General features: G+C 55.8%; 2 protein-coding genes across 8 annotated transcripts; one reads left to right on the top strand and one right to left on the bottom strand.

Moving 5' to 3' along the window:
* Positions 1 to 227: 227 nt before the first annotated feature.
* GPS1 (G protein pathway suppressor 1) lies at positions 228 to 5342 on the bottom strand. Of its 4 annotated transcripts, none has more exons than XM_033091506.1 (15): positions 5261 to 5325; positions 4892 to 5095; positions 4219 to 4311; positions 3476 to 3657; positions 2918 to 3082; positions 2698 to 2833; positions 2516 to 2593; positions 2359 to 2419; positions 1880 to 1965; positions 1572 to 1666; positions 1370 to 1475; positions 1217 to 1297; positions 999 to 1136; positions 764 to 898; positions 228 to 668 (listed from the first exon to the last, which is right to left on the bottom strand). In XM_033091506.1, the coding sequence occupies exons 1-15, from the start codon at positions 5291 to 5293 to the stop codon at positions 594 to 596; spliced, it is 1668 nt and encodes a 555-aa protein (XP_032947397.1). In that variant the 5' UTR covers positions 5294 to 5325; the 3' UTR covers positions 228 to 593. The 4 variants fall into 4 exon arrangements, with proteins under 4 accessions (XP_032947397.1, XP_032947398.1, XP_032947399.1 ...); XM_033091507.1 differs by having other exon boundaries at positions 2359 to 2416; XM_033091508.1 differs by lacking the exon at positions 4892 to 5095 and having other exon boundaries at positions 5261 to 5342.
* A 73-nt stretch (positions 5343 to 5415) lies between these two features.
* Positions 5416 to 9341, top strand: RFNG (RFNG O-fucosylpeptide 3-beta-N-acetylglucosaminyltransferase). 4 transcript variants are annotated; one of them, XM_033091741.1, is made up of 8 exons: positions 5416 to 5714; positions 6182 to 6230; positions 6815 to 6917; positions 7025 to 7178; positions 7301 to 7389; positions 7472 to 7637; positions 8211 to 8296; positions 8372 to 9341. In XM_033091741.1, exons 1-8 carry the CDS (start codon positions 5436 to 5438, stop codon positions 8451 to 8453), a joined length of 1008 nt encoding a protein of 335 aa, XP_032947632.1. In that variant the 5' UTR covers positions 5416 to 5435; the 3' UTR covers positions 8454 to 9341. The 4 variants fall into 4 exon arrangements, with proteins under 4 accessions (XP_032947632.1, XP_032947631.1, XP_032947630.1 ...); XM_033091740.1 differs by having other exon boundaries at positions 6812 to 6917; XM_033091739.1 differs by having other exon boundaries at positions 6167 to 6230.
* Positions 9342 to 22985: the final 13644 nt, after the last annotated feature.

Below are 22985 nucleotides of genomic sequence, written 5' to 3'. Positions count from 1 at the left end.
CCAGGAGCTGGGAGGGTGGAGTTGGGCCAGGCAGACAAGCAAAGAACCTTCTGCCTTGATCCTGTTATAGCCCAAGACTTCCCTAGACAAGCCTCAGCCCTGCAGAGGGAAGGCTGGGGCTTAGCTCCCTCCCCTCCACTCCTGCCTTGCCACCGAAACATGAGGCAGGGGGAGCCCAGGGACGAGGCCCAGGCCCTGGCCCCAGGGAGATGGAGTAGTGCAAGGGGTGTGTTCTCAGATCGCCCTTTAATAGACTAAGCTTCACGATCGTCTGCAACCCCGAAACACACGTGAACAGGAAGGCTGAGAGGCAGTGCCGGTGGGCGGGACCCTGGGCGCGGGGGTCGAGCCCTGCAGGCCTCTCCTTGCAGGAAGGCCCCTCCTCTGTAGGGGCCCAGCATGCGGCACAGCACGGGGAGGGCAGAGAAGCTGGGCACAGGGAAGCCCGGGCAGGGTCCAGTGGCTGGGCCCCTGCAAGTGGGCCACAGGTAGCACCTCCAGAAGTGCCCGGAGAGCAGGTAGGCCCAGATGTCCAAGTCCGAGGGGGCGGCGGGGCAGGGCACGCAGATGGCCCTGGACGCTGACGGGTGCCCTCACATGTTGGTGCTCATTCGGGACTGGCTATTGGCTGGTGTCAGCTCCCCCTGGCTCCCCTCTCGTGGAGGGGACTGCGATGGACACAGGACCGTTAGCCCAGGAGGTGGGCCAGTGCACCTGCACCTGGCCCGGCCCCTCCCCGCCCGTGCACCGCCCCTGCGCTCACCTTGACGTGGATCTGGTTACGCAGCACGGCCGCCCGCAGGATCATGGCTTTGGCACGGCGCTGGAACTCCTTCCCCATGAGCAGGGACTTCTCGAACGTGGTGCTGCGCTGGTCCACGTCACGGGCATATAAGATCTGCGGGGCGAGGCGGGGCTCGAGCCTGGCTCCGCCCCGGCGCCCCGCCCCCTGCGTGCGCCCCGCCCCCTGCGTGCGCCCCGCCCCCCGGGGCGCCCACCTTGCTGTGGGAGTCAATGCGGGCATTGATCAGCCCCTCCAGGATGAGCTGCGTCAACTCGTCCTCCAGGGCTGCCACCGTGGTGTTGAAGGCCGTGGCCATCTTGCGCATGTCAGCCGACACGTAGGGGCTGAAATACTGCAGAGCAGAGGGCACATCAGCTGCCCAGCCTCCAGGCGCGCCCGCAGCGCCCCGCCTCGGCCTGTGCCCCCGCTTACCTGGATGAGGGCACGGTTGCGAATCTGGGTGTACAGGGTCCTCACGTGGGGGGCCAGGTACATGTCCAAGAGCAGGTTGTCCTGGCAAGGAGAGCTGGTCAGGGCCCACCCGTCGGCCCCCGCCTGCCGCCCTGCAGCCAGGCCGGCCCTCACCTTCATCTCGTCCAGCATCTTCAGGCACGAGGCGTACTTGGACTCGTAGAACTTGAAGATGATGTCCCGCACCTGTGGCTCCAGCTCCAAGAACAACTTGAAGGAGCTGCGGGCGCCAGACTCCTCAGAGCCGCCCTGCGCCCGCCCACCTGCCCTGGCGGCCCAGGGAGGGGCACGGCCCAGCACCCCACCCTCCACCCACCTGCTGGAGATGACGTTGCGCTGGAGCTCCTGCCGGTCAAAGGTGGCCAAGGCGCACAGGCCGCCATACACGGCCACGTTGCTGGGGGAAAGCAGCTGAGGGGCAGAGGGAGGCGGTCCAGGGACCCGGGGTCACTGCCGGTCAGGACAGAGCCAGGGTGGAGGCCACCCTGCCCTGCCCAACGCCCACTCAGCACCTAGAACCTCACTGGGAGAGACCCCCCCCAACAAAGAGCCCAACCCAGGAGCCCTCCCCCTGCTTCCCACTTCCCAGCGAGGGCTGCTCCCCAGATGCCCTCATGCCCTCACCTCAGGGAAGTCGCAGTGATCGAAGGAAGCCAGCAGGAAGCACTTGGCTGCCTGCTTGTACTTGCGAGCAGCCAGCTCAGCCAGCCCTGGGGGACGGGGAGGATGAGGTCCCAAGGGGACACTGCCAGACCTCCCAGGACCCCTCCCGCCCCAGCGGCTCCTCAGCCTCGGGGACAGATATTCTGGCTAGGTGAGTGACAATGGCCAAAAGCCCGGACAGGGTGCCTCCCTCAAGTCAGGCGCCTGGGGAAGCCGTCCGTGCACAACTCTTACTGATGCAAGGGACGCGCAGGCCGGGGACCTGCCCTGACAGCAGCCATCAGAAGGCAGCGTCTCTGTTCCTAAGCACCTAAGCACCGGTCACACACTGGCCTCACCACATGGAACCCGAGCCGGGCAGGTGTCACCTACAGCCATGGCGTGGGGCTCCAGGCTTTGCCCCAGCTGAGTCCTCCCGCCCAGGGCCCCAGGGCCCTCACCTGCGGCACACTTGAGCTTGGTGAGGATGGCCTGGGTCTGGCTGTCCCGCTCCCCACGCTGCTGCAGGGGTAGGCGGTGGCACGTGAGCAAGCAGTGCCTCCCACACCCTCGCCCACCCCCAGCCCCGGCCTGAGGAGGGCAAAGGCGGCAGGGTACCTCGGCAATCTCCGGGGTGGACTCAGCCTTACTGACGTAGCTCAGCACATGAGACCAATTCTGCAAGTAGACGCTGACCTGGTGGGTGGGCAGGTGGGGCCGACTCAGCCTGGGGAGCCCCGCCTGGCACAAGGCGGTGATGCTCTGCGACCCCCACCCCTCCCACCCACTGCAGGGCCCACCTTGATGACATTGAGGCACATGTTGATGACATGCTTGGCGCTGGTGCAGTAGTCCCGGGCCCGGGAGTAACACTTGAGGGCGTTGCTAAGGTCCCCACAGTCGAGGTAGTGGTCACCCAGGTCATCGTGGCCACGCCTGTGGGCTGGGCTGTGAGTATGGGCCTGGCCATCCCCAGGGTATGTGCCTGGCCGCCCCGCCCCCTGCCCCCCGCAGTGGCACCTAATGCTCTCCTTGATGGAGTTGCCCTTATAATTCTTCAGGTCTGTGTCCAGCTTCTCCAGCTTTAGCAGGGCCTTCTTCCGTGTGGCCTCCACCCAGGCCGTGTCCAGTGGCGGGGGCTCCACGCCACTTTCGGGGATGGCGTCTGGCGCATTCTGCAGCTCCCTGGGGGAGGACCTGGCCGTCAGGGGCAATGTGCCAGCAGGAGGGCACCTCCCACGGGACCCTGCCTGCCCACAGCCCACACTGGGAGCACCCAGTTGGCAGGGGGGCACAGGGGGAGCCTGGGGGGCTGCAGAATAAGTACATGAGCACACGCATGCAGAAAAAAGCAGGGGTGATGTAAAGAGCCTGAACTCTCCCTGCGGGGTGAGTAAGCACCCAACCCACTTTGCCATTTACCGCCCTTCCTGGCTTTTCAACAAGGCCGGTCACTGTGCCATGGGAGTGCTGCCATAACTGTCCCCCAAGGGTGGGGCCAGACGCTACAGCAGCACGGGAAGCGCCCGTCTGGGCTGGGCCCAATGGGGACACACCATGCCTGGCCCATGGCCTCACCTGGTGGCCTCTGACAGCTTCCGGTGGACCTCCTCGTACATGTCCACATTGAAGGTCCTCTGCACGAAGGACAGGGCCATCTTGAGGGCCTCCACCCGCAGCGGGGGGCAGTGGTCGGCAATGAACTGAAGTCGCTCGATGCGCATCAGACCACTGTAGCTGGCCGCATACTGCTCCAGATCCTGGGGGACGATGGGGGGGCGGCTTGTTCAGGAAGGCACCCCGGACCCCAAGCGCCAGCTAGTGAGTCAGGAGCAGCAGCCTGAATGCTGGCCCTTCCCCCATGTCTGAAAGGCCCTGGGCCGTGATGGGAACAGCTGGGCATGTGGGCACCAGATGGACCAGTATCCAGGTGCCGAGGACAGGCCACACAGGGCAGCAAGTGCAGGGGCCCCGGGAGTGGAGCTACACCCAGGAAGTGGAGTGGGAATGGCCAGAGCCAGGTGGGCACCCACTCATGACGGCCAGCCACCAGGCTGGGCAGTGAGGAGACAGGACTTCATAAGCTGGGCCTCAAGGAAGACCTGTCCTCATGGTGAGACAGCCTGCAGGGTGGCCCGGCACGCAGGCCCTGCCAGGCAGGGAGAAGCGGAGTGCAGAGCCCCGTCATCAGGGGACGCTTAGAAACCCCAGAGGTTTCTGGGTCACAGAAAGACACGGCCAGAGTGCGGAGCCTGGCCTGGGCCCCCCAGCAGGACTGGCACACCTCCCCCTCGGCGGAGGAGGGTCCCGCAGGCCCGTACCAGGGTGGGGTTCTCCACCACATAGTTGACATCAGGTGTGTTCTGCGGGTCCTCCTGCGGGTCCACATCGATCTGCATGGGTTCCACCGCCCCCTGCAACGTGGGCGGACACCTGGTCACCTCCAGGGCGGGACAGCGCGGGGAGGGCAAGAGACCCTCACTGTGCCCCGAGCTCGGCCGGCTCTGCCAGCCATCTCCCCGGCGGCCGCCCCTCCCCGCTCCCGCGTCCCCAGCACCTCAAGCCTGGCGGCTCGTGGGCACAAGCCCCTGGCCCGATTCTAATCGCCCATCTTTGGAGCGGGAAAGCACTCATCGGAGGACCGCTACCCAGGGACCCCCGAGGGTCCCCACACGTCCCCAGCCACCGTCCTGGCGCAGCTTCCTCCAAGTCAGGAAGAGACGGACGCGACCTGAACCCAGGAACGACCCGAGCTGCCGGGGCAGCAGTGCCGGCGACTCCTGCCGCGGGGCCGGGCGCCAGCCGATCCGGAGGCGGGAGGGGGTCACCTGGGGCGCAGCGGGCCGGACCTGGCGGCGCGAGCCGCGCGCTCCCGGGAGCACGGCGAGCGGCCCCGGCGCGGTCTGCGCGGGCTCGGCGGCCGGCAGGCGGGGCTGCCCCCCTCCCGGCTCGCTCGCTCGCTGGCTGTCCTGGGCCCCCTGTCCTGGACGGTACCTCATAAAGCAGCGTACAGGCCGACAGGCTGGCGCTCAGGCTGAAGTCCCCGGCCGTGCCCGGCAGGAAGAGGTCTGCCCTACTGCTGGGAGGGGCGCAGTACAGAGCTGTCACTGACGAGGCGGCCGCGCTGGGGGCCGGGCTATCCCTCATTCTGTCCTGACTCTCTGCACCCCCCGACCCTGACACAGAGCTGGCTGGCTGCTGCAGGGAGAAAGAGCGTTAGCGCAGGCGGGCCTGCCAGCGCCGACGCGCGGGGACGCTGCGGCCGGGACGGGGGCGGGAGCGCGCGCGCCGCACGGCGGGCCTCGGCCTCGGCTCCGGCCCAGCGGCGGGGGCGCGGAGGGGCCGCCGGCCGCGGCTCGTTACCTGCAAGTTAAACACCTGAACCGGCAACGGCATCTTCGCCCACCCCGCCGCGGCGCGCCGTCCACTTCCGGGGCAGCGCGGCCGCCGCTTCCGGGGCGCGGGCGCGGGCGGGGCAGCTCTTAAAGGGGCCGCGGAGGGCGCCTGGCCCGGGCGCTGCCGGCCGGTCGGCGGCCGCATGAGCCGTGTGCGGGGCTTGCTGTGCCGGGCCTGCCTCGCGCTGGCCGCGGCCCTGGCCGCGCTCCTGCTGTTGCCGCTGCCGCTGCCCCGCGCGCCCGCCCCAGCCCGGGCCCCGGCGCCGACCCCCGGCCCCGGCCTGCGCGGGCCCCCCGCCCGCGCCAACGCCCCCCGTCTGCGGCCCGACGACGTCTTCATCGCGGTCAAGACCACCCGGAAGAACCACGGGCCGCGCCTGGGGCTGCTGCTGCGCACCTGGATCTCCCGGGCCCCTCGGCAGGTGGGCCCCGCCCCGGGACCCCTCCGCCCCGGCGCTACTGCTGCGAGATCACTGACCCCGGAACCGCCCACCCGGGGCTGTGTCCCCTGCATGGCGGCCAGGCCCCAGGCCCTGAGTCAGCGGGACCCAGGGCCTCCGGTGTCCACCCCTCTTGCTCTTTTCTGGGCTTTAGAGTTGGGTGGGTTCTCCCAGCTGACACTGGGCGGGGACCCTAGAAACTTCTGTGAGAGCAGGCTTGGTCCCAGCCTCACCCGAGATGCTGAGGGTAGTAGCAGGCTGGCACCGGGACACCACGCTCTCCTCTCCCCCCACCCCCAGCCGTGTCCATGCCCAGGCCTGGCCTGGCACCAGTTCTCTTCCTGAGGCCCCACGCTGCAGCCTCACCCTCTCTCACCCGGTCTAAGGCCCTGCCAGGCCGGGAGTCACTGGGGAGTGCCACTTATACTTCACAGGTTCTCTCTCCCCAGACATTCATCTTCACCGATGGGGACGACCCTGATTTACAGCTCCAGGGAGGTGAGTGGCCCCCATCCCAGCCAGCGTGCCCAAGGGACCCTCACAGAGTCCTCATTGAAATGCCACAAACTCCCCTACTGTGCACAGTGGCTCAGGGGGCTTAAGCCACCTGCTCAGGGTCACTGACTGGTACAAGGCAAGGCCAGGATGCCCACCTGCCACCGGCCCAGCATCCATCCAGGGCCTCACCCTGACAGCCATGGTCCGCCTCCCTGTGCCGCTGGCTGACTTCCAGGGCCTCAGGCTCGAGCCACAGCCCATGAAGAAGCCCCACCAGGAAACTATCCCTCCCGGGTCTGCCCCGCCAGTCAGGTGGGTCCCCCCCACCCCCAGTCCTGTTTCGTGGTGAGTTTCTACTCATGGGATTCCAAGTAGTTGTCATCTGCCTGGACCACAGAGGTCAGTAATAGGGTCAGCTGAGTGAGGCCAGGCCAGGGCTGTGGTTGGATCTGGCCTCGCGGTCTTGAGCAGGGTAAGACGGCCAGGCCTGTGGACAGCCACATTTTGCCCTGACCTTGGAGGGGCAGACCTCACTCCAGGCCTCGCCCAGGTCCTCACAGGTCCCCAATCTTTCAACCCAGCAGGCAGCCATGTCATCAACACCAATTGCTCAGCCGTGCACACCCGGCAGGCACTGTGCTGCAAGATGTCGGTGGAGTATGACAAGTTCATCGAGTCTGGACGCAAGTATGTGGTGGCCACGCCCCCACGCCCCCTCGGACAGCCCAGGGCTGCAGCTGGGCCCACACACCTGGGCAGGCTCCACACTCGAGAGACTTCCCCACTGCCCCCAGGTGGTTCTGCCACGTGGATGACGACAACTACGTGAATCCCAGAAGCCTGCTGCAGCTGCTGTCCACCTTCTCACCCAGCCAGGACATCTACCTGGGGCGGCCCAGCCTGGACCACCCCATCGAGGCTACCGAGCGGGTCCAGGGAGGTGGAACTGTGAGTGCTGGGCCCAGGGAGTGGCAGCCGAGAGTGTGGAGATCCCGTGGGGAAGGGCAGATGTGTGATCCACCCGCGGCGGGGGGCGGGGTGAGGAGCCCTGACAGCTCCCTCCTCCCCAGGTGACCACTGTCAAGTTCTGGTTCGCTACCGGTGGGGCTGGATTCTGCCTGAGCAGAGGCCTTGCCCTCAAGATGAGCCCATGGGCCAGGTGAGTAAGGGCCGTGGGGGCTCCGGCTGCCTGGGTGGGGGTGCGGGAGACTGAGGAGGCACTGACCAGCACCCACCCCCAGCCTGGGCAGCTTCATGAGCACAGCCGAGCGGGTGCGGCTCCCGGACGACTGCACGGTGGGCTACATTGTGGAGGGCCTGCTGGGCGCCCGTCTGCGGCACAGCTCGCTCTTCCACTCCCACCTGGAGAACCTGCAGAGGCTGCCAGCCGCCACTGTGCTGCAGCAGGTACGGCCGCTGGGTGCTCCCTGGCGTCTCGGCAGCTGTCCCTCCTGCCTCGGGGACCTTGCCCTCACCCTGTTGCTGAAGGGGCCTGACCCAGATGGTCTCTCAGCTGAGCAAGGGCTAAGGGCTCTGGAGGGATTCGCGCGTGGCTGAGGTGGGCCCCAGTGTGGACTCTGGACTTGGCCTGCTCTGCTGGGACCCGGGGTCCCGAGTGTGTTGGGGTCACCATTCTCATCTGGGGGCCCAGTTATAAAGGACAGCTGCTGTGATTTCCCATGTGGACTGGCCCAGGACAGCTGGACAGTGGGCAGGGGTTCGGCTGGTGATGGGAGTCAGACCAGGCCACCGGCAGAGCCAGTCGGCTTTGGGCAGGGCCACCAGCGGCCGTCCTGTGGTGTCTTCTGTTCTGCCCAGGTCGCCCTTCAGTGCTCTTCCAGACTTATCTGGGAGGGCACGGGGTGGGGGCCCCAGGGGAATCAGGAGGCCGAGCAGCCTCTCCAGGCTGCACTCCTGAGGTGGATGGAGGAAGCAAGGCCTGGCCCTGAAAGAGTATGTCGCCCTACTCTCTTCTCCCAGGTCACCTTGAGCTACGGGGGTCCTGAGAACCCCCGTAATGTGGTGAATGTGGCCGGAGGCTTCAGCCTGCAGCAGGACCCCACACGGTGAGTGGGCAGTGGGGCAGAGCTCTGGAGCCAGCCCCCCCTCCCACGCCCTGACCGCCACTTTCCCCTTCTCAGATTTAAGTCCGTCCACTGCCTTCTCTACCCGGACACGGACTGGTGTCCTGTGCAGAAGCAGGGCGACCTCATCTCTGAGTGACCCTTGACTCCTGACCCAGGAGTTGCTCTGGCTCTGCCCAAGGGAGGAAGAATGGTACTGCTTCTTGCTGGCTTCAGTTGACTCCCTCAGGCGGTCAAGGCCACGGCCACATCCACATCCAGGGAGACGTGAGCGTCCAGCAGACAGCTGGCCTGCAGACCTCCCCCACAGTCCCTGGCAGGCCCGTGGGATCAGGCACCTTGGGAGAGTGAGGACATGCCCGCCCTCCCCATGGGCCCAGACTCTGTAGTGTGTGGGCTGCCCCTTCTCCCAGCTCTGCTCCCACAGGAAGGGTCTGCACTCTCGTGTCTGGGGCCGGGGAGGGGGCTGTGTCCGGCTCTCTGGGCTCTGTCCTGCTCTCCTCACCTGCTGGAGGGGGCCCTGGGTGGACCAAGTGCTAAGGAGTGGGCCCAAGGCCAGGGTTCCTTCGCAGACGTTTTACCTGCAAGCCTCGGGGGCGCGGCCCTCCCCACACCGAGCTTGGTGCCCAGCCAGGGCATCGCGGTCTTGGGGGACACGGCACTCAAGGATTCAGGCCTCCCGGCCAGCCATGCTCTTGGGTGTCTCCATGCAGAGGCCGCCTTATTGGGGGGCCCCTCAGCCAAGGCCTCTGTCAGGTTCTTCAGCCAGACCCCCTTACTGGGGGCCTTGAAGACACCTCTCCAGTCTGACTCAGTACTTGCCCTGCTCGCCTGACCCCAAGTCCGTAAGACAGCAGCAGACTTCTGTTTGGGGCCCCCTCTGCAGTGGGACAGCCTCTCCATCTGCACACCACCTGCCCTGACTGCCTTTCCACGGGAGGAGTAGGTGACGGAAGGAGGCTAGTGGCTTTTCCTGGCCTCTTGCTATGCTGTTGCAATAGTGAATAAAAGCTTGATTGTCACTTTCTATTTGGCTCGTTGTCTCAACGGACAAGCGTAGCTCCTGGCGGCTCAGCTCTGGACAGGCCACACAACGTACAGTCTCTCCCATCCCACACAAGTCTGTGTTCCTTACAGCCCCGCCTTCAGCTGCCCAAGGGTCCTCCGAGGTGGGGGGTCCTGCAGGGAGTGACAGCATCTGGCAAGCCTTTTCCCTGGAGGCGGGCTTCCTGAGTGTTATCAACACTAGGAGTGTGTGTGTGTGTGTGTGTGTGCATGCGTGTGGGTGCACACATGCACATGTACGGGGATGTTCACACATGTTCCTGGCATGTATTGTGTGAATTGCTGTGCAAATGTGTAAGCAGCTGTGTGCATGGGCACGTGGATATCCATGTGTGTGCTTGGCCGTGTAGACACATGTGGAGGGCAGACAGGCAATTCCCAATAAGCAGGTTGGTGTCTACACAGCTGGTTTGTGTGTGAGTCATTGATATGTCCTCAGGAAGAAAAGGAACCGCGGGGACACGTGGGGCCAGGTGTCCTGGGGCTGGGGCCTGGGGTTGTGGGAGCCCGGGAGAGGCCCTGACTGCGCCATCGGGCTCTGGGCTGAGGAACAACGTTGGGGGTCAAGACAAGTGGAGGGGCACAGTGCCCACAAACCTGCAGCCTCATCTCAACAAGGGGGAAGAGAGAATTCTCGAAACTTGCTGTGGACATGGTACAGCACCGATGACAGACCCAAGGACCCCAGGACAGGAGTGGATGCCTGCGGGATGGGGCCGGCCGTCGGCTTCTCCCAGTGGGCCGCGTCTCGCCTCGCATGGCCCCGGTCGGCTTGGTGCTCCATTCACGGCAGACTGGGGCTCTGTGTCCACTCCCCTTAACATCACCTAAGGGTTTCCTGCCTTCCTGAACCTTGCCCCAGGCCCCACCTGTGACACAATGTCCTAGATGGTGGGGGACGAGGAAGAAAAAACGTGTCCCCTTGATGGAAAGTGTCTGGCGAGCAGCTCCTATGAGTGGGTCATTATTCAGAACCTGTGAGCAGTGTCCAGCTCCTGTCACCGCAGGAGCTTCCCAGAGTCGTTCGTTCCACATGCAGTGCCGCTGGGAGGGGACGTGTGGCTCCCCCTGTGCTCTGTCTGCACTGGTTTGAGCACTTGGAATGCCATGGAGCACACACATATCATGTTTCCCTGAAAATAAGACCTAGCTAGACAATCAGCTCTAAAGCGTCTTTTGAAGCAAAAATTAAGATTTGGTATTTCATATATTATATTACACTATATTTATTATATTATATTTCATCCTATAGACCCGGCCTTATATTATAGTAAAATAAGACCGGTCTTATATTAATTTTTACTCCAAAAGATGCATTAGAGCTGATTGTCCAGCCAGGTCTTATTTTCGGGGAAACACGGTAGGTGTTTCTCGGTGTGTAAGCCATCCTCTGACGTTGCATCTCGCCGCAGGTTTGTGAGCTGGACCTGTTCCATTTTTTTTTTTATCTTTTTTGGTCTAAGTTCATGTCCACTGACTCAGGTCTTGAGACTTTTTTTCTCATAAGTGACCGGTCACACCACTGCCATTTTGTGTTGTTGGATTATGATTATACACTTTCAAACCAGTAATTTTCCACTTGGATTCAAATAACTGTTCCCAGGAGAAGCCCGTCCTGCCACTCAGACCTGGGAAGAGACTTTGGCCAGCCAGGACTCCAGTCGCTGCCGATCGGGGAACTCGGTGCAGGGGACTGCGGTGTGGATGGGGCAGGAAGAGAGCCGAGGCCCAGCTGGACCTCAGGCGTAGGAATGGAGCCCGGAGACAGGCACATGGGCTCCAGGAGCCCACGAGGGTGGGAGAAGCCAGCCAGGGTCCTCTGGCATTGGGCGCAAGTCTCTGTGAAAGGGGTCTATGCACGGTCATCAGGAATTGTCTGCTCAGAAGCCACATCCCATATTCCCAGACGTGGAATGTGCGACATCTTCCAAGACCCAGAAACTAGATGAGTATCCCCGCCCCACAGACCTTTCCTGTGCTCACAGAGCACAGAGCAGCGCATCAGATCGGACCAAGCTGCCCCTGGTCCAGCTGGAGCAACCTACAGCCCCGACCATCTCTGAGGCACAACCCCTCCCCACACCAGGTCCAAGAACCAGTCACCCGAGCGGCTGGGTGGCATCCTGAGGCTGCAGGGCCTGCCAGGCCGGCTAGCTGGTCCATATACTTTTCAGAGAGAAAAAAAGCCTGGAAGGAACACACCAAAATGTTTATCTATGACTGCCTCTGACAAATGCAACAATTGGTAAAATGTTTTCCCACTTTTTCATATTTTACAGATCACAAAATCTGTGTCATAATGGATAATATGGTAGATGTATAATCAGAAAATTTTAAAATCTTGTTAAGTTTAAGAACTAAACTGTGTACTCAGCCCTCCCTCTAACACCTTTTGGATGAGTGTTTACTGAGCCTCAGTGCACCCCTGCCATTGCGTGCCGGGTGCTGAGCGAGCGCAGGCTTCTGGGATGAGGACCTGCAGCGGGGACCAGCTGCCTGGCTGGAGGCTCTACTGAGTGGGGGTAACTGCAAATGGGTACGGGCTTCCCTTGGGGGCGATGGAAACACAGCTAGTCCTCGTTGTCTGTTTGTGAATTCGCCCACTCGATGAAATTTATTTGTAACCCCAAATCGATCTTGCTTTCCTGGTCATTCGCAGACATGGAAGAGTTGTCAGGTATGCCATCCCCCACGAAGGTTGATCCAGACAGGTGGGGTTCTGCCTCCCAGGTGCCTGAGTACTGAGCTCTGGTCCAGTTGGACTGCTTTGAATCCCACCTCTGTGCCTCAGACAAGTCTCTTAGCACCCCCAAACCTCATTTTCTCTTTTGTAAAATAAGGAATGTAGACTCCACCGCACTGAGGTGTTTTTAGGATTTAAGATCATAACCTGCAAATTGTGTGCATATGTACTTTCCCGGAGGGCGACGGCTCCCTGTCTTAACTGGGTCTGTATTTTTGTGACTTCAGACTTCCGTGAGTAATGGAAATAACTATTCTGGAATAGGGCAAGCGATGGTTACACATCTGTGAATATAATAAAAAGTTACTGAATGGTACATGTCAAAACTGTACACTTTTTTGAATGATATCTCAGTAAAGATGTTATTTAGAAACTGAGCCAAGATGAAATTCAAAATTGGAATAGCCCTCTATTTATTATCTAATTTGAATTTATTAACAAAAACATTTCCACAAAGAAATCCCCAGGGTCAGATGGTTGCACTGGCGGATTCTGTGAAATGTTCCAGAAAGGAACCACTTCACTGGTACACAGAGTCTTCCAGGAAATAGATGAGGACAGGACATTTCCTGGCTCATTTTGGAGGCTGGCATGACTGGTACTCAGATCAAACAAATACATTACAAAAATATTGACCAGCTGAATCTAAACTTTATATGGAAATGCTAAATGCATAGATACAAAAAGCAATCTTGGAAAAGAACAAAGCTGGAGGACTCACAGAGCCTGACTCCAAGATCTGCTGTCCGGCTCCGGTATCGAGCCAGTGTGCCTGGCACAGCATCGGCCACAGGTCCTGGGCACAGCAGAGAGCCCAGACGCAGACACACGCTTACCCTGTCAGATGGTTTCCAATAGTCACCATGGCAACTCAGTGGGGAAAAGTCTTTTCAACAAACGATGCTAGAATTAGTTTATTAATTACTTAATTTATACTAAAAAAAAAAAGCCAAAGTGGAGTGATTGTCAGGATGGGCGAGGTCGTGCAGCAGAAAGAACAGCCCTGAAAGCGTATTTGTCCACATCACATTGTCACCTGCACGCGTGGTGAGTAGGGAATCCAGGCCTCTTCAATCCTTTGTAGTTTAAGTCACCCTAGCTTCACCAGCTGAGATGCAGGACAGAGGACACGTGCCGCTTGAGCCCAGAGGGGACCCACATTACTTCTCGCACTGGCTGGAAGGACTCACAGGGCCCCCCTCACAGCAGGGAAGCTGGACAAGGAGGAGAAGCGCTGACAGAAGGGAGCCTGGGTCTGCAGGTGTTGGCTGGTGCCTCGTCCCTCTCGTCCCTCCAGGAGGCACAAACTCCTGTTGTTCCCGTGATGTCACTTGCCTGTTGGCAGCTGAAAGCATTCCTAATGACATGGATGGTGACACACAGTCTGGAGCTGCAGAAAGATTTTTCAAGGAGTAGTAAGGCGAAGGAAAACGAAATAAAGAAGGAATACAGGGAAGAAGGGCGACGCAGAAGGAATGCCCCAGAACAGCAGGGGAGTCATCCATCTTCTGTCTTTTAAGAGAAGGGGAGGTAAGCCCCTGCGTTTTGAAACTGCAGTCAGGGATAGTCACCACGGTGACGGCAGGGTCCGGGATGGGTGCGTGGGTCTCCATGGGAGGATCCTCCGGAAGCCTCAGCTGGTGGACGGTGGCGCCATCTGCTGGACTCTGTCCTCGATGCAGGAATGCTTGGGGCCCGGGTTCCCAAGCCCAGTCCACAGCTGTCATCTCCATTTATTATGGTCCCACCAGCCTGTGCTGGGCACCGGGATTGTCCCCGCCACCCACACCATGTCTGGGCACCCCAAGCACAGCAGGGCGGGACTTCCTCCCCCCATCTCCCGTTACAGCAGCCTCAGCGCCTCCCCTCCCACCTGAGCAAGGCCTCGGGACTGCCCAGCTGTGTTCTGGACAAAGGCCGCCTGCACCCTGGGAAGAGCAGACAGTTCTCTTTGGGGTTCACAGACTGACCTTGGGCCCCTAACCTGCTGTTTCTTCCCCTTGCTTGGAAGACAGAAGCAAAAGCCTCAAAATGCACAATTTTGGGCGGTTCCCTCCATGAAACGTGTTCCCCATCCTTGAGCCAGGGTGGGCACCCACAGCTATGGCTCCCTCCCTCTCCTCCTTTCCTCATTGCTTTTTCCCTTCCTTGTTTTGTTTTTCTTTTCTCCACATCTAGGTGATGAGGATCTCCTTATCACACACCCCCATGCATGCCATGCTCCGTCTTTGTCTCTGGCCCATTCCTTTGTAGTCCTGTCTTCTATACCACACCCCTCCCGGAAACCATTTGAATGTGTTTCAGTGTATAATTGTGTGTGTTTGTGTTCCTGTAAAATGTGTATCATTTTGTGGCAGAGATTTTTATGCTTACTATTTGCATGGTGTGTCTTTTTCCATCTTTTACCTTCAACATACAGTGGTACCTTGGTTTTCTAACATAATCTGTTCCAGAAGACCATTCGAGTTCTGAAACGTTCAAAACCAGCCGACATTTAGGCCTCAGGATCTTGCACTCAGCGGAAGCCATGTGACATGTTCGACTTATGAGGCATGTTCGAAAACCGAAGCATTTACTTCTGGGTTTATGGCTTTTGTAAATCAAAATGTTCTTCAACAGAGACATTCAAAAACTGAGGTACTACTGTATATGTAACTTCATATTTATAGTGAGTCATTTGTAGACAGCATATGGTCTTGCTTTTATATTCAGTATGACAATCTCTGCCTTTCAGTTGGACTGTGTAATCAGTTTACATTTAATGTAATTGTTGGTATAGTTGGGTTGATGACTACCGCCTTGTTATGTGTTCCATTTCTTCCTTCTGCTTTTTGTTCTTCTGTTACTCCTTTCCTGCCTTTCTTGGGGGAAGGGAGCGGTAATCAAGTAGGTTTAGTATTTTTCTTTATTTCCTCTATTGGTTTCTTAGTTCTACATTTACAAATTATTTTGTTAGTAGTCTAGTGTAAACCATATGCCTCCTCAATTTATCAGGATTTGTTGAGGGTCAGTATTGAACTACTTGACACCTCATACCTCTTCACAAATGTAATAACCATACAAGAGTATAATTATTTTTACCCTCACTTATACTTTGGGATGTTGTTGTTATGTCTTTTACTTTTACATATGCCAAAAATTCTGCTTTACAATCTTATTTTTATTTTAAATAGTCAATTGTTTTCAAAGGAAATTTTTTAAAGAAAAGTTGTATTTTATATTTTCCAATGTATTTATTATTTCTAGCATTCTTCCTTTCTTCTTGCAGAAGCAAGGCATCATTTGATTAATTTCTCTTCAGGCTACAGAACATCCTGTAGCTTTCTTACAGAGCAGGTCTGCTGGTGACAAATATCTTTCAGCTTTTGTTTACCCGAAAATGTCTTCGTTTAACCCTCATTTTTAGAGGATATTTTTGCTGCATATAGACTTTCTGGGTTGACAGGTTTTTATTTTATTTTATATTATCTATTATTATTATTATTATTATTATTATTATTATTATCATCACCAATTTAAAGATATCATTTCATTGCCTTATAATCTTTCTTTTTTGGTGTGAGGCGTAATCACCCATTTACTCATTCCATTGTTTTCCTGTGAATATGAGTGCTTTTCCTCTGGTCTCTTTCCAGATTTTCTTTTTATCTTGGTTTAATCAGATTGGCTATAAAGTGCTTTGATATAGTTCTTTTTATACTTACCTTGCTTGGGATTCAGTAAGCTCTAGGTTCTGTATGTTGATGGTTCTGATCAAATTTTTGGCAATATGGGGCATTAGTTCTTCAAACATTTTTCAGCCCTATTCTCATTTTCTTCTTCTGGGACTTCAATTACCTTTATATTAGATTATCCATCATATCCAGCGGGTCTTTGAGGGTCTATTGATTTCTCTTTGGTCTCTTTCTTTAAATTAGATCATTTCTTTTTTAATATTTTATTTTTATGAAACTTTAATTGTGCTTTAAATCAGATGCATTTAATATGAAACATTTCACCCAGTTTTTCCATAAGTTGAAATGCAGTCTCATTTTCACTGTGTTTTTTAAGATTTATTGGGGAATATTGGGGAACAGTGTGTTTCTCCAAGGCCCATCAGCTCCAAGTTGTTGTCCTTCAATCTACTTGTGGAGGACGCAGCTCAGCTCTAAGTTCAGTCGCCATTTTCAATCTTTAGTTGCAGGGGGCTCGCAGTCCACCATCCCATGTAGGAATTGAACCGGCAACCTTATTGTTGAGATCTCGCGCTCTAACCAAATGAGCCATCTGGCGCACCCCCCTCCAGAAGCTCAGCGGCAGCTTATTGTCTTCAATCTAGTTGTGGCGGGCGCAGCTCACTGGCCCATGTGGGAATCGAACCTGCAGCCCTGTTGTTCAGACCTCGTGTTCTAACCAACTGAACCATCTGTTGGTTAGATCCAATAGAAATTGGATCATTTCTATTGATCTGCCTTCAAATTTAATGACTCTTCTGTCATCTACAATCTGCTGTTAAACTTATCTAGTAATGTTTTTTTTTAATTTTATTATTGTGCTTTTAAAGTTTAAAATTTCCATTTGATTCTTTTTCATAGTTTGCATTTTATGCTGAAATTTCCTATGCGTTCACTTATCAAGATGATATTTTCTTTAATTCTTTGAACATATTTATAATAGCAGCTTTAAAGTCTTGGTTGGTAAATCCAGACAATTTTTTAATTGGCTGATTTTTTTTTTCTCGACTATGGATAGCATTCTCCTGTTTCTTTTCATTTCTAGAAAAAAATTCAATGTATACTGGATAGTGTGGGTGATGTGCCATAAAGAGTCTGGATTTTGTTATATTCTTCTAAAGAGTGTTGATTTTCATTCTGGTAAGCAGTTTAATTACTGACTAATCACTTTGAACTTGTTTAAGTTTGGTTTTGTGCATTATTAGGGTTACCTGTGGAAAACGTATGGGGTTTCCCAATGTCCTCTAAATTAGTGAGACTCAGCCTCCAAACTCTATTTCCCCTGTGAATTTTATCAGGGCTTCAGAGAGTGGAACTAGAGTAGGCCTACCTCTACTGGTCCTGCCATTACAGGTCATAGCAGGATACCCAAGAGTAGGACTGGGTGTTAATGAGCTCTGTCCCATCTGGCTGGGCCATAACACCCATGTCACTAGCTCAGCTGCATCCCTAGAAGCTGTTCTCACCCCACATGTGTACAGCCTAGTCCTCAGCCCTGGACTCAGAGGAACCACACACAGACTGCTGGGCGTGGCCTCCTTCTCTCCGATGCTGTGCCCTGGGGTTCCAGCCCCTTCAGCTGCCTCAGACCCTGCTGGACAGGACTATTGCACTCAGAGGTGTCATCCCAGGCGGGGCATCTGTGGGTCTCAGCTGAGGGGTTTCCATCCTCTAGGGAAGAGAGTCCGGTGCTGCTCATTATCATTTGCCCGCAAACGATGACAGGTGCACTTCGTCGTGCTCCGCGATGATTCCCAGTGTGAGAGCTAGTCTGGGTGACAGCGGTGACATCACCACTGCAGGCAGAGGTCCACGACTGTTTGTGCCACATGTTTAGTTTACGGACAGGACAGTATGCTGTACATCTCAGTCTATTTGGACTTGTTCCCTCTGCTCTGGTGGGTGGGGGGCGACTTACAGCACTTCCTGACGAACCAGCCCCACCAGGAGGCACCAGCTGCTGGAAGGGGGCAGTGGTGCCTAAGAAGAAGAAACGTGTCTGAGCTCGGCCAACTCTGAGGGGGCTTATGGACTCTCCAGAGACACCATCACATTGGAGGAAAGGCCCATCCTCTCCATGTGACAGAGAGGCCGGGGCATGGGGGCAGCAGGCAGAAGAAGCTGAGGAGCCAGTCACCTGGCCTGTGGAGGAGAAAACTGTCCTGAGCCCCCCAAATTTACCATGGAGCCAACAGCAGGGCCCTCAGCTCTGGCACCCATAGTGCATGGGGCTGTGTCTGTAGACGGGGCGTGGGGGGAAGTCAGCTCCCCATGAGCTCCTGAGCATGAAAGGTATGGGGCCTCAGTGCCCCACGGTGGGAGTGGGGTCCACAGGGAGGCAGCATGCGGTCAGGAAGCTTGGCGGCTCCTCCTGAGCTCTGCATCCTCACCGGCCTCCTGCTGGGCCCAGTCTGGGAGTAGCTGGTGTGGCTTTTCCCAGGCTACCCAAGGACAGTCCTGAGATTAGAAGGACCAGCACAGTCTCCAGGCAAGATGCGGCTGCAAGGTCTTAAATCTTGTCAATCCCCTCATTGTCCTCAAGAAAACAAAATATGGTGTGAGGAGTCTCTTTGCCTCCCTCCTGGAGGGGCGAGCATTCCCCAGCCCCCTCCCCCACCGTGGTTAGATTCAAAGCCTCCAGGACTGGGCTGAGCTCTGGGCACTGGGACAGTTCTGGCCCGGCAGGGTCCCCAGGAGCCATCTGGAGACTGGGAAGCAGCAGCCATCTCAGGGAGCCACTTGCACCAGTGTGCTATTGGCTGCTCTGCCCCGAGATCCAGCCTGTGTGACCAGCTACAGAGCGTGCCAGGGTTCCTTCCTCGCCTTAGCATGATGTCCTGCAGGAGGGCCCCGAACAGAGGACAAGGCCAGGCCTGGCAACTGGCTCAGCTCAGCTCCAGGATGAACCTGCAGACATTCCGGGGCCTCCTCATCCTGTCAGCCAGATGTGGGCGTGCTTGTGTGCACTGTGTACACACATGTACACTCCCACGTGTGCCTGTGTGCAGATGTGTGTGCACACGTGTGTCCACACATCTCTGTGTGCTATTTGCCCGTGTGTGAATGCATGTGCACAGTCCTGCGTGTTTGTGTGGGTGTGCACACATGTGTATTGTATGTGTCCTGTGTTTTACTGTGTCTGTCCATGTGTGCATGTGTGTTCCTGTGCACCCAGCCATAAAAAGAATGAAATCTTGCCATTTGCAATAACATTGGTAGACCTAGAGGGTATTGTGCTAAGTGAAACAAGTCAGACAAAGACAAATACTGTATGATCTCACTTATATGTGGAATCTAAAGAATAAAATGAACAAACACAGCATAAAGGACTCATAGATACAGAGAACAAGTTGATGGTTGCCAGATGGGAGGGGTTTGGGGTGCAGGGTGAAAAAGGTGAAATGATTAAGAAGTACAAATTGGTTGTTTCAAAGTAGTCACGAGGATGTAAAGTAAAGCATAGGTAGAATATAGTCAATACTACTGTTAAAAGTATGTATGTTGTCAGATGGGTACTAGACTAATGGGGGGGTCAGTTTGTAAATTATATAAATGTCTAACCACTACGTTATATACCTGAAACTAATATAAAATAATACTGAATGTCAACTGTAATTGAAAAATAAGAAATAAGAAATAAAAAGAAACAGATGTAAAAACAACAACAAAAAAGTTTGTATGCTTTCATTACAGGAAAAGAAAAGAGCGTCCTTGGCTTCAGTGGGAAAGAATTCAAACAGTGAGCTGATAGAGTTTACAGTGAAAGCTAAGTTTACTTAGCAGAGAGTAAGAGAACAAAGGCCATCTCCACATGCAATGGCCTCTCTAATCGCTAGTGGAAGACAGACCGGTTCATCCCAGCCTAGGGTTTACCTGTGTTTTCTGCTTCCATGGAAAATTCACTGGTATGGGGGCGGGAAGGCTAGGAGACCAATGGCAAGTTTATCTGTAACTTCAGTAAGATGCAAGAAGAATAGGGCCAGGTTTGTCTTTAACTCTTGTACAGCACAACAAGAGTGCTTCCTTTCTGTGGGCTTAGCTGTGGGTGGGGCCTCATGAATCTCTAGTGTCCGGAGAGATTGCTCTGCATCACTGATTAACACCTGTCTGCCCGGCTCTGTGTCTGGTGGCACACAGGCAGCAGGCTGGGAACCCAACCTCCGATCCTAGTTCCTTCTGCAAAAATAGTCCTCATGCCTCTTCTCTAGATGACTTTCTTTCTACCTGAGTTGTAAGACATTTGTTTTTCCGTATAATACTTTCATCAGAAGAATCGAAATGCTTTCTAGTTTTGATAATGATTACTTCTTTGCCTTGTGATGTATTGAGCTTTTTTTTTCTGGATTTCCAGTCACATGAGGTTTTCTAGTTTTGTTGTTGATGTTGCTATTGATTTCTAACGTAATTGCATTTTGGTCAGAAATGTGCTCTATATGACACAAAGCTGAGGAAATGGAATTAGGTAAGTGATACTCGTCTTGAAGTGAATTTTCATAAATGTTCTATTTGTTCTTGGGGGGGGAAAAGAAAAGAAAAGCTACTTGGGAAGCACTGATTCTGACAGAAACCTTAGTGGCCGACAGAGGCCTGGTGTTTACCAGAAAGGGAAGGGGGCAGTTCCATCCCTCCAGAGGAAGCTGACTGGTGCAGAAACATAGTCATGCTGATTCGAAACAGTGTTTTTAGTTTTCAGTCCCAGAGTCATAACAAGTGCTTTCTTGTTACCTTTGCAAAGAGTTGTTTGGGATACAATGTTGCTTTAGGCTCAGTCCCGAGGTTGTTTAGCCTTTTTAACATCCCAAAGGTTTGAGGAATAAGGTAACAAGGAAGGTGGTTCTTCTGGGATGGCAGCTCCTGCTCCATTTGAAAGTGGCTCTATTTATGTTCTTTTTTACATTTCTAATATTAAACAATGAAATAAATGTGAGCTATACCTGCATTTAAGAGAGGAATAAAAACAAGTAAGATCATTATTTTCCAAGCCTCTTGTTCCAGTTCAGGGTCATGGGGGACCAGAGGCTCTACTGGCAGTTCAGGGCAAAAAGCAGGAGCCCCCTGGACAGGGCACCCTTCTGTCGCAGGGCCACTCACACCCAGCCACGCTCACTCATTCAGACTGGGGCAATCTGGAAACGCCAGTTCACGTGCACATCTTCAGGATGTGGGAGGAGACCGGAGGAAACACACACACACACAGACCGTGCACACGCCACACACACAGTGGCCCCAGCCAGGAAGTGATTTTGTTCTCATTAACTTATAATGACACAGTGTTGAACAAAATGTGGTTATTCAAGGACCTTCTGTATTGCCGGTTCTTTAATCTTTATTTTCCAGATATAAGGAAACTTTACCTCCTAAGCTAACTCTGACTTACAGCAATTTGGTAAATTACACCTTTGAAAGCAGAATTCAAACATTTATCTTTTTCTCCCTGCCTGATCTCACCTGAGCCTCGAGGAGTCAGGGAGATCTCAGAGAGGTGCAATGGCTTTTCTGTCAGGGGCCTCTCTTCCTGGGGCTGTGCCTGGGGGTCCAGCCCCAAGTCTGAGGGAGAGGTGGCAGGGGCCCACCTGCCTGTCAGAGCCATGCCTAAGGGACCTGGTGGAGGTGTCGTGTGTCCTGCCATGATCCCCAAACCTCCGCAGACATCAGGCCTATGAGCCCTGTTCCACGAGTCGGGAGGTTCTCTGAGCAACACCCTCAGGCTCATTTCCTGCAGTGAAACTGGTATCAGAATCCACAGGTGTCAGTGGCGCAAAGTGGGAGCACATGTTAAGTCCTTTGTCCCACCCCCAGAAGAGTCCACTGATTTGCACCAAGATGTATTTCCAGTGAGGGGAGGGGATCAGGGGAGTCCTCGGCTGGTTAGGGGCAGACTGGGGTCATGACGGGGTTGTGTTGGTGGGGGTGGGGGGCCGCCTTAAGCATAGTGTACCTTGGCCATCATCCAGGGGTACACGGCTCAGGGCTTGCAGAGGCCAGCTCTAGGCCATCTGCCCCCAGCAAGCCAGGAAGGGGCACATACCCCAACCCAGGGTTTATTTTTAATTTATTTTCCAAAGCTTCTGGCTAGCACCTTGAGTTGTGGGTGAGGAGGGCGGCCCCTTCTTGGGGCACAGAGTCCTATGAACAAGGAGAAGTTGTACCCATGCCCCCCACCAGCCCCTCCTCCTTAAGCTGCCACACCACCACCACCACCCCGCTGTAAAAGCCCCACGTCCTCCTCTCCTGCTGGACTGAGGCTAAGAACCCGCACCACGCAGTTGAATTTCAGTGGTCTGCGGCCCCGGTGATGGGCGGGGAAAGGTAGGTGTGAGTGGGGCAGGTGGGGGTGTGGGAAGAGCGGGCAGAGAGCAAGACCCCAAGCCTTACAGGCCCGTGTCAGGATCTGCGAATCCCTTTGTGCCTCCCACAGCTTGCCCTGCCAGCAGTTGTTCCCCACCCGACCCATCACGGCCCCCAGACCTGTGCCCAGGCTGCCCCCCACTACCCAGCAGATCCCATTGGGACAGAACGCCTGTCAGTTCCACCTCTATGCTCCGCCCATGACCCTGCCCACCCCACAGCCCGTCCCCGTCCAGGCCCCACAGCTGCCGGTCCTCTGCCTGCACACTGCGCTGCCATGACACCCCGCCCTTGTGGCCCCGCCCACAGTGTCCTCCCCTGTGTTGGGGTCAACTTGCCTAAATTAGTAAACAGAGGCCATTCTCCTGGAACCTGCGGGAGCCAGAGCTCTGCAGAGGCACCAGGAGAGGCTGGGAGAAATGGGGGCCGCAGGGTCAGGAATTGGGGGTGGGCACACATTTCATCTTCCATGAGGGGGAGAGGGCAAATCCTGAAGCCAGCCGGATTCCACCGCCCAGCCTGCTCTGTGGCCGCAGGACGGAGATTCCCTCACATGGAGGAGATTCCTCTCGTCCATTCCCCTCCTGCAACACCCAGCCAGCCCTGGGCATCTTCCCTCCCCTGAGGCTCTGTCCTGGCTCCCCAGCCCAGCAACGGGATCTAACCGCTGCTGGTCGAAGAGGGTAGAGGGTCTGTGGAGTCCAGGGCGAGGCCTGGACCCTAGGCCATCCCCAGGGAACATGGGACCGGCATGAGGGGCTGGGTGGCCAGCCAACCTAATTTATCCAACACCTCCCCCCCC

The sequence above is a fragment of the Rhinolophus ferrumequinum genome, chromosome 21, assembly GCF_004115265.2.
Source record: "Rhinolophus ferrumequinum isolate MPI-CBG mRhiFer1 chromosome 21, mRhiFer1_v1.p, whole genome shotgun sequence".
Taxonomy (NCBI): domain Eukaryota; kingdom Metazoa; phylum Chordata; class Mammalia; order Chiroptera; family Rhinolophidae; genus Rhinolophus; species Rhinolophus ferrumequinum.
Note: the sequence above shows the minus strand (reverse complement) of the source record. Positions and strands in the feature narration are given on the sequence as shown.